We start from the raw sequence: 10,771 nt of genomic DNA, 5'->3' as shown, positions 1-10,771 counted from the left end.
TGGCTACATCAAACTTGTGGCAGGAGAGGGGCAGCCAGGCAGTCCACATACACAGTCACACAGCTATATAAAAAGCCCTGATTCATATATTTTGCCAGGGTTAGTACTACAGGAGACGAAGCCTGTCCCCCTACCTGTCAGGGACTGGCTGGATGAGGAGGAATGGTGGCAGGCACCAGCTGAGGAACCCTCCCTCCAAGACAAACCCCAGAGGAGGAAGGCTCAGAGCCCAGGGATTGGTGGTGGGACACCAAGGAGAGGTCAGAGGGAGAGGATTGTAAGGAAGGCCTGGATGCTGAAGGGGCAACAGGGTTTAGTGAGCAGGAAGAGCCTGTGACAGGGAGCAGTTCAGACTCCGAGGCTGAAGCAGAAGAGGGGGATTAGAGATAGCTGAAGAATCCAGGGAGCCTTTAACCTCACTTCTTGCAGTGAGGGAACCACCAGAAGGCCCTTGGAGCCAGATCTCAGTGTCCAGGCTGAAGTCTTACTGAGGGAAGAAGGTTGAAGGTCAGGGGATGCTGTGGGAGGGGGGGTGGAGTTACTGTGTAAGTGGGATGGGGGGAAATCCAGCAGGTGAAGCGATATCTTAGCATCATAATACAAATGGTCTTAAAGAGAAGAGACAAATCACAGTCCTGTGGGTGGACAAAAGGAAGAGCTGAGGAGCTGATTAGAGAAGTTAAGGTAAAAGGTAAAGGGACCCCTGCCTGTACGGGCCAGTCTTGACAGCCTCTAGGGTTGTGCGCCCATCTCACTTAAGAGGCCAGGGGCCAGCGCTGTCCAGAGACACTTCCGGGTCACATGGCCAGCGTGACAAAGCTGCATCTGGCAAGCCAGCGCAGCACACGGAAACGCCGTTTACCTTCCCGCCAGAGCGGTCCCTATTTATCTACTTGCACCCGGGGGTGCTTTCAAACTGCTAGGTTGGCAGGCGCTGGGACCAAGCAACGGGAGCGCACCCCGCCGCGGGGATTCGAACCGCCGACCTTTCGATCGGCAAGCCCTAGGCGCTGAGGCTTTTACCCACAGCGCCCCCCGCGTCCCTATTAGAGAAGTTAGCTGACTGAAATAGTGAGCACTTGGCTTCAGAAGGAACTAGGGTCTCTCATACAGACTCACCTGTTGGTCACAGCTTTGTCACCTGGGCTGCTACTCAGTGCTGGCGGCAGAAGAGTTGAGGGGCTCCCGGATTTCAGTTCTATCACAGGCGGCTTTGCAGGCACAATGGGGCGAGGGATTCTGCTCTTTGTGCTCAAGCCTCTCTCTTCCATCTTAACCAGGGAATATTTCTCCTGACTCCCCGTCTTCCTCGGGGTGAAATCGTCTGAGTCGTGGGTGTCCTCCTCGGAGCCAGTGGCCGAGAGTGTTTCTGAAGCTCGCCGCCTCTCGTCGCTGGAGGACGCAGAGGATGACGCACCTGAAGCTAACCTGAGCAGACGGTTCTGCCTCCTCTCCATCACCAGGCGAGCCAAATCCTGCTGCTTCAGCCTCTTGTACAGCCGCTCTTTGCCAGAGTGCGAGGCCGAAAGGTCTGAGCCAGTGTCCTCTTCGGACAGCAAAACGGGGATCCGGCTTCTGTACCTGACGCTGAGGGGCTTTCTGGGGCTCTCTTTCGGAACATCTGGAGGGAGTTCCATTTTCTTAAAGGATTCCATTGCAAGAGTGTTATTTTCAAGGCCAGGCTCTTCTGTATCCATCTTATCAGCTTCTTCTAAATCTGATTCAGGGGCAAACTTGCCTTTATGTTCCAGGTCATCCTCTTCCATTTTACTAACACCATTGAGGAGCACAGCCTGCTCCCCTACAATTTCAGAGGTGGTTTCGATGTGATTCACCGAGAGAGCACAGCTTTCCATCTCTCCCCCTTCCAGAGCCGAGTTCACGCTCCCGTTTTCTACAAGTGCCTGATTTTCCCCCATCTCTTCCTCGATGATGATCTCTTCATACTGCCCTGGAGTAGGGTATTCCTCATGCCTCATCAGCTGACCACCAGAAGACATGATGTTCAGATGGGTCTTTTCTGCGATGTGAACAAACGTGCGCTCAACTTTGGTGAAAGGGGACGAGGTGGTGGCCACAGTAACAGGAGGCTTTGGTTCTGACTTCAGGATGGAGGACAAGGTCCCTGGTTCCGATACATCAAGCTGGCTTCCCATTGGCTGCGGTTTCTCACTCTGTGGAGTCAATGCAGCGAGAGTGCCGAGATCGGCATCAGGAGCCAAGTCTGCGTTCACGGGAGACTTCTTGATGTCACCGGGCGAAAAGAGAACCAATGTTTTGGAGCCTTCTTCAAGTTCCAAGTCTCCTTCTGCTGCTGAGGCTCGGCCCTTGGACTCCTTTTGGTCATCAGCCAAGAGGGTGGATGGGGCACCTTCCTGACTGTGCTCAGTACTTTTCTGGCTCACGTCACTGCTTGAGTCGCTGTGCAGATCAAGCTCTTCTCCTAAGTCACCCGCTTCGTCATCATCTTCTTCTTCTTCTTCCTCCTCCTCCTCCTCCTCTTCTTCTTCTTCCTCCTCTTCCTCCTCCTCCTCCTTCTCATATCTGTCATTTGCCATTTCTAGATGGGCCGCCGGTGGTTTGCAAGGGGCAGTTAAGACAACATTTGAGAAATCCACCTTCTTTATATGCTGGAGAATTCTGGACCTTTCCCTGTTTTCTGACACATCCCTTTTAAAGTCTTGATAAGGCAAACTTAAAGGCACCACCTTGGGGAGACCATTCATTTCAAAAGGCTTCAGTGTGAACACCTGGAGCAAGACAAGGAAGAAGGAGAAAACAGTTATCCCGAGAACACTAAATGGAAAATGTATTTGGGGCATCCGCACCAAACATTCAAAGTAGATTTAAAGCACACGGCTTCCACCAAACAATCTTGTGGTTCACACCCAGCAGAGCTACAATTCCCAGTGCCCACATCAAGCGACAGTTCCCAGAATTATTTTGGGGAAAGTCATGTGCTTTAAATGTATTATGGACTCAGACCATGTCTGATTCATGAAAAATTGGTTAGAACTGGAGAAGGCTCGAGACAGAACCTAAAAATACTAAAAGTTGCCTTTGAGGATAGTTTCTGGACAAAGACATTACATTACCGCATGGTATTAAACTCGGTCCTTAGGGCCCGAGAGTGTCTTCTGGGATGTCTGATCAACAGTTCGTGGAATTCCCCCTTCATTCTTTTTCAGTGCTTCATCATTAATATCCAGGCATGATACTAGTAGGAAAGGAAAGGAAGGAAAGGCCACTGCTTCCCACTCATCTCAGGTCACTGCTGCTAAAGACAAGCAAGAGGCAGGGCCTCCCCTACACCTCCTGCTAGTGTGATGTCTGATGAACACTCCAGACAGGTAACAATGCAAAAGCTCATTATACAGTTAATGCATCAGGTAGTCTCACCAAGCAATCAAACTGGAGGAGGTACAACATCATCACCAGCAATATCACTTTGAAAGAATAAGATATAAAAGAGTAAACTGGAACACATCCGATGGCTCACAGCCATTCACAATAGCATGGAAAGAGTGTTGCTATAAACATATGTGTGTGTGTGTGTGTGTGTGTGTGTGTGTGCGTGCGTGTGTGTGTGTACCTAGATCTTGATATATCTGATCCATATACCTGACGGAGTGTCTCCACCCATATCACTCAGCATGACCCTGAGGTCCAGCTCCAAGGGCCTTCTGGCAGTTCCCACATTGTGAGAAGTGAAGTTACAGGTAACCAGGCAGAGGGCCTTCTCAGTAGGTGTTCCTGTGGGACACCCTCCCATCAGATGTCAAGGAGACAATAAACTTTATGACTTTTAGAAGAAATCTGAAGGCAACCCTGTATAGGAAAGTGTTTAATGTTTGATGTTTTATTATGTTGTTATATCCGTTAGTTGCCACCCACAGTGGTTGGGGCAACCCAGTCAGATGGGCGGGGGGGAAATAATATTTTTTTTGTTAGTATTATTATTATATCTACAGTGGTACCTTGGTTCTCAAATGGCTTGGCTCCTGAATAAATCAGCTCCCAAATGCCGCAAACCTGGAAGTAAGTGTTCCGGTTTGCGAACTTTTTTTAGAAGCTGAATGTCCGATGCGGCTTCCGCGGCTTCCGATTGAGTGCAGGAAGCTTCTGCAGCCAATTGGAAGCCGCGCCTTGGTTTTTGAACAGTTCCAGGAGTCGAACGAACCCCGGAACGGATAAAGTTCGATAACCAAGGTACCACTGTATAGAACTTGATATGCTTAATTAGGCAGTGCACTGCCCTTCGGGAGAGGAAGACAGGAAGGAGCAGGGACTAATCCCATTTTTTCCTTTGAAAACATTAAAAAAAGATTAAATAATAATAGATCCACAGTTGGGCCACCTTACTCGCAAAAAAAAAAAGTTTTGGAAGGGCCATTGTCAAATATTTTCCAGGGGCGCCTGAGATTCTCTAACAATTTGGAAGGAGCCTGGGATTTATTCATTTATAATTATCAGAAAATTCTTAGGGTGGTGTTGATGCTGGATTTCCTAGCCATACTGCACGGCCCACCTGCGCCTGAGATTCCGTCAAGGATGTGGAGTGCAGGGAGAGTGAAATGCCTTTGTGCGCTGTTACCATGGAGTCCCACAAAAAGAGATGGGGAATAGAAATAAGAAAGCAGGGGCGGGATGAGACCAAAAAAAAGGGGGGGGGAGATGGTGTTGCAGAGGAGCGGGTGCCGTGAGAACAAGAGGGGGCATTAGTGGAGATAAGACTCCAGGAGCTGAAGGTTCAACCCGGGTGTGGAAGCTGTGGCTGAGGCACTCGCTGTCTTCTTGTTCCACCAGGACTGCTGGCCAGAAGAAAGAAGGACAAGAAATTCCAGGTGGTGTATCTACATGACAGATCATAATCCACCTGTCCCAGGAAATTACTAATACAGTCATACCTCGGGTTGAAGTAGCTTCAGGTTGAGCGTTTTCAGGTTGCGCTCCGCAGCGACCCGGAAGTAACAGAATGCATTACTTCCGGGTTTCGTAACTTGCGCATGCGCAGATGCTCAAAATGATGTCGCGTGCATGCGCAGAAGCGGCGAATCGCAACCTGCACACATACAGACGTGGGTTGCGTTCGCTTCGGGATGCGAACGGGGCTCCGGAACGGATCCCATTCGCATCCAGAGGTACCACTGTACTAGACGCTTAGGTCTATGCCATGGGTGTCTACTTTGCACTGCTTCTAAATTTACCTGCTGTTATTTATTTATTTTGTGGTCCCCACCCTGCTCTCAGCTCTCACCTGCGGCTCCTAAAAGCTGTCAGTGTGCGACAGCCGCCACATCGCAGAAACGGCTTCAACAGGCCAGCTAAACCAGGTGAAGGTAAACTGATGGAGCTTAAAACTTTGGCGAGTTAGGGACTTCCCTGCATGCAAAGACAGGCTCTGGAGGACTGAGCGGACGACACCAACAGCGGGCCCAACAGTCAAGAAGGACACCACGTTCTTTTCTAGGCCCTTGTGTCCCTCCTAATGGCTCACAGAGGCAGCAGCTGTGCCAAGAAGATGGAAAACTACCATGGATTAACCAGGCAGCAGCGAGCAAGAGGAGTTTTAAAAGTGTGGGGAGTGGGTGAGGTTGTCTTACCATGACACCTCCTTCTCAGAGAAAGCCAGAGGATAGTTTTTCATTTCGGGATTAGCAACCCCAGTGGGAGAAAGGGGTTAAAACCAGGGGAAGAGACATTCCTAGACTTCCTAGAACAGTGTTTCCCAAAGTGGGCAATATCGCCCCCTTGGGGGGGGGGGAAGCTGGAATGATCCAGGGGGGCAGTAGTAGCCTGGGGTGCAATGGGGGGGGGCGTTGAGTAAAAATAAGGGGGCGGTGGAAGTATAAAGAAAGAGAAGGAAATTTTGAAAAACCTTCATATTTAATCTGTTGTGTAATGACGCTTACTACCAGTTTGGGCGCCATTGCAGGACAGAAATGCCTCCCCAGGATTCAGCGTTTGTGCTGGAAGCAAAGGGTTTTCCAGGGCTTGGGTGAACCTTTTTTGACTTCACCCAGGAAATGGGTCGCAGCTTGCCTATTTGGCCAATGGCAGGCAAGCTGTGGCACCAGCCCTGCCCCTGGGGTCGATCGGACTGAGCCGGCAGGTAGATTTCGGGGGAGGGGGGGCTGAGTAATTATTATTTTTAGGGGGAGCAGTAAGTTTGGGAATCTCTGTCCTAGACTGTACACAGCACAGCAGCCAAAACCTTTAAACCCAGCATGACAACAGCTGTAACGAGCAGAACAGAGCTCTGTCGCTGGTGGTTCAGAGGCTAGGTGTTAAGTTGTGGGTGAACATATCAGACGACACAGTGATTCTTCAAACAGCTCTTGTTTATTCACAGACCAGAACAGAACTGAACTGAACTGAAGGGTTCAGCCAGCCTGCTTATATAGAGCTCCACTAGAACGCAACAGTAACCATTTTCTGGAACTATCCAATCACTGAACGTCACTTTCGATCCCTTATTTGCATATGTGGACCTGAACTATCTACAGTATCCCCCTGCTGGCCGAGGGTGAGAACTTCAGTACATAACACTAGGAGTGCCTTTTATCAGCTGCAAATGGTTTGACAGCTACGGCCATTCGTGGGCCGACAAAGCCTTGCCATGGTAGTTCATGAATTGGTTACTCCAAGACTGAGTTACTGCAATGTGCTCTGGGTGGGGCTTCCCTTGCGCTTGATCCGGAAGCTGCAGTTAGTGCAGAATGCTGCCGCATGATTGCTGACAGGAGCGAGGCCTTGCCAGCATATAACATCTGTGCTGAGAGAACTGCGCTGGTTGCTCATTTGCCACTAGGCCAAGTTCAAGGTGTGAAAATTACTGTCTAAAGCCCTTAACTGCATTCAATCGCTTTGATCGGCAGAATTGGTGGTACTACAGGTGCCACATACCTGTTCCACATTTGTAAGAACATAATCAAATTGTGTGGCAGCACCTACACTTTGGAACTCCCTGCCTATTGATACCAAGCAGGTGTCTTCAGTGTGTGCTTTTTGGTGCCTGCTAAAAAACATTTGAGTTTACACAAACTTACCCAGATGCTGATTGGGTTGTTGTTTATTGGGTTGTTTTTTTGTTTTTATCACGCATTTTGTGTTTTTATACTGTGATTTCTATGTTGTACCCCGAGACCTGTGGGTATAGGTGGTATACAAATTAATAATAATAAATAGAAAGGGGATGTGAATTGTAACCTGTTTCAGTATTCTAACTTTTTCTATGTTTTTAAACGATGCTTGTGATTTTTTTCCTTGATAATTTCCTTGTTTTATCTTTTCGTACAATGCTTTGAAGCCCTCCCCCGCCATACAATCAAGCGGTGTGTAAATTTTATGAAATAAATAATGTAGTTAAACTATGAAAGTCGCTCCCACAGGGCCAGTGATGCCCACCAACCTAGATGTCCCGAAAAGAGTATCAGACAAATTCATTGACAGCTACTAGCAACGATGGTTATGTTCTGCTTCCACAGTTAGAGGCAGTCATGTTTCTGAACACCAGTTGCTGCAAACTTTAGGAAGGGGAGAGATGGCCTTGTGCTCGAATCCGGCTTGTGGGTTTCCCACAGGCACCTGGTTGGCCACTGTGAGAACAGGTTGCTGGACTAGATGGGCCACTGGCCTGATCCAGCAGGGTCTTCTTATGTCCTTAACCGCAAGACCACTGACTTCACTTTTTAAAGCCTTTCTTCTAGCAAGAAGACCCAAATGTGGCCTGACAGTCCTCTCTATCCAGCCTTCGGGGATTTCTCCCAGCCGTGTTTAAGCCTGGACCTGCTTTGCCCTAAAATAGCTTAGGTGCTTTTACCTGGCGGGAGCTGTAAGAATGACTCTTTTGCAGCTGGGATGTACCGTATTTTTCGCTCCATAAGACGCACCTGACCATAAGACGTGCCTAGTTTTTAGACGGGGAATGCAAGGAAAAATCTTTCTTTAAAGGGAGCACTGAGCAGAGCCTGTATGCATCCCAGGCTCTGCTCAGCGGTCCCTTTCACGAGCCATGTGGAGCGTGTGTGCGGCGCTTGCAGGCTTTTCCCTGAGGAGGGAACAGGGCAGCCCGTTACTGACAGGCTGCCCTTCTCCTTCCTCGGGGAAAAGCCCCCAAGAGCCACACACACACTCCACGCGGCTCTTTAAAGGGAGCGCTGAGCAGAGCCTCCCGCCTGCATTCGCTCCATAAGACACACATTTCCCCTTACTTTTTAGGAGAGAAAAAGTGTGTCTTATAGAGCGAAAAATACGGTGCATTGTAACAAAGTTAAGAGTCACATCCATTGCTCTTCCCACTTTTTCCAGTGGCGGATCTTGGGGTCTCAAATTTCAGTCTGATGCCCAAAATCTGCCGCTGCCCTGCCTCTTGTGTTCCATTCTAAATCACAGCACCCCCGAGGCTCCGCCCCAAGTGCGACCAAAACAGTTGCGCTCCTCTAAATCCGCCTCTGCTTTTGCCTCTGGGTCCACCCACCATTAGTATGCAGAAAGGTTGCTCACAAGGGAATGAAACCCCTAGGATGAAAAAGGTGCTCCACCAGTTATCTAGAGTCAGATTAAGCTGCTTATATGGGGTCAGCTGTTTTGCTGATCGAGCCCAGAATTGTCTATTTTGAGTTGCAGCAGCTGTCCAGAGTCTCAGATAGATGAAACCATGAGCATGGGGATTGATTAGTGGAACTGCTGAAGGAATGACCAGCCAAGAGAGAGCAGTGTCTCCTGCACCTGGGGCGTTCCTCTTGCACTCATGGGAGTACGTTTGTCCAGCAAGGATGATCTCTCGCCCCGCCCCACCCCACCTCAAATAGCACAGCGCTTGTTATTTGTCTAGCCCTATGAGTCAAACCCTTTTATTCCTCTGGCCAATTTTTTAAGCCACTCCAGAACACCGGATTATACTTTGTGAGCCGATAGTTCCAAGGAAGTTGGTGTGGGTGCAGATGAGTGTCTTGGGAGAAACTATACCCTATGGTGTCAACTTTCCCATATGAGTTGTGCCCTCAGCTGTAGTGAGTGACATCACCAGTCAACCTGAGGCAGCAGGCACACTAAATCTTGCTACCACCCTTGGTCTCAACAGGCTGGCATGCTCAGAGCTTGCTGTAATCTTCTCCACACTGCAGTAGGGGCTACCACTGGAGCTCTCCTGTCTGAACACACAGGGAGAATAAATTTCCAGCCACTGCACAGAACTCTCCTCGGTTCCTAGAACAGGAATGGGGAAGCTGTTTTCTTCTCCATCTGTGCTATGAGGAAGATCAAGTTGTTGACTACATCCCAGCTGGGGTGGGGAGATGAACCATTTTCCATGCTCCTCCCTGTCCAATGGATCACTAGGGAGGTCTGGAAGGGAAAGGAAAGGGTGGGATGTGTGTGTGTGTGATAGAATCACAATATAGAGTCCAGAGGAACTCCAGAGAAACTCTACTCTGCTGTCCAGACAGCAGGACTCATCAAGCATAGCAAGGGATTTCCTACCCGCAGTTGAAGTCAGAGGTTAACTCTGTCTTCCCTCAAGAGGAGGGGATATCCCAGAAGTGAAATACTTTGCCCTGGTTACGTATTGGGGGGGGGGGGAGTGCACATATACTGGCACTGCCCAATGGCAGAGTTCTTGAATATGGATCTGAAAGTTGCATAAGAACAACAAAAGTATTTTTTTCCCCCAGTGAAGGTCAAACTCAAAGAAAAACAACCATCACAAAGTTCTGCCTTTGATTCTTTAATAAGGTTTTGGTAGTATACAAGCTTTTTTCCGATTGTCTGGATACATGGATTTAAAAAAGGCACAAAATCCATTGCACAGCTTCGGTTTAGTTTTTTGTTTCTTTTCCTTTTTTTAGATGAAGTTGCTTGTTAACTGTGATTTCAAGTGTAGGATCTTACAGTACTCTGCAGCATTTACAGCGTGTTCTACATACCAGTAATTCAGTGCATGCTTTTATACATGAGACAGAATTAAAATTCTCTCTCGCCTTTAGCCTCTCTATATACACAAATAATACAGTGCTTTTATTGTGAAAAAAGCTTCAATATTTTTTTATTCTTCTTGCATGCTTGGTGCGCCCGGGAGAATAGTGCAAGCATATTATACAATGTTATTGCAGTACAAAAGGGTGAAGGGTGGGGTGGGGATTTGGGAGTGTTACCTTAGGATCTTGCGGGGAATACACGCAAAGAATAAAAAGGCTCAGGGAAAACAAAACTTTTGAGCCCCTTCAGGCAGCTTGGTCCTTCCAGGCTAATTCCTGCTCTCCCTCAATTCAAGGTAAAACATGCCACTCTCCCAGGGAGAAGGGCCTCCATGCCTTCCTCAGCTGACGCCATGGCAAGGGCTCCTGCTTAATATATGTATGTCCTTCTGCAGTGACTCCAAGACAATCTGGTACCTGAGGTTTTCAAGGGGCTTTCTAAACATTAAGAATCAGCTGCCCGTGCAAAAAAACAAAACAAAATAAAATGCTCAAGATATCCAAACTAACGTTTTGGAAAAACAATTCAGGATGCACCTGTGCTCTAAGACAAGAGGCAAAGGTAACGCAGTTGGCTGTAGGATCACACACTCTCTTTTCAGAGTGATTTTCCCCATTCTGACTTAATTCTGTTTAGGGTATACACTGACATAAACTCCCGTGCTGGGGGTTTTCCTCTAAGGACGAAGAGCACGATCCCACAGCCTGTTGCTGATCTCTCAAATGTTGCTCAAGAGATCAGCTCCTTTGCGTGTCTGGCCCTTTAAAGTGATGAAGAGTGCAATTCTACGCGC

At 48.5% G+C, this 10,771-nt stretch overlaps 1 protein-coding gene across 4 annotated transcripts in view; it reads right to left on the bottom strand.

The window, feature by feature from the left end:
• The window catches only part of TTBK1 (tau tubulin kinase 1), a 113,668-nt gene that overhangs the window by 9,145 nt on the left and 93,752 nt on the right, over positions 1–10,771 (bottom strand). For all 4 annotated transcript variants that reach the window (XM_077925518.1, XM_028724859.2, XM_028724860.2 and 1 more), the window contains one exon: positions 1,120–2,750. In XM_077925518.1, coding sequence (XP_077781644.1) covers positions 1,120–2,750 — 1,631 coding nt within the window. The remainder of the gene's footprint in view (positions 1–1,119; positions 2,751–10,771) is intronic.

Source organism: Podarcis muralis, chromosome 3 (assembly GCF_964188315.1).
Source record: "Podarcis muralis chromosome 3, rPodMur119.hap1.1, whole genome shotgun sequence".
Classification (NCBI taxonomy): domain Eukaryota; kingdom Metazoa; phylum Chordata; class Lepidosauria; order Squamata; family Lacertidae; genus Podarcis; species Podarcis muralis.
The sequence above is the reverse complement of the archived record's forward strand: the minus strand, read 5'-3'. Positions and strand labels throughout refer to the sequence as shown.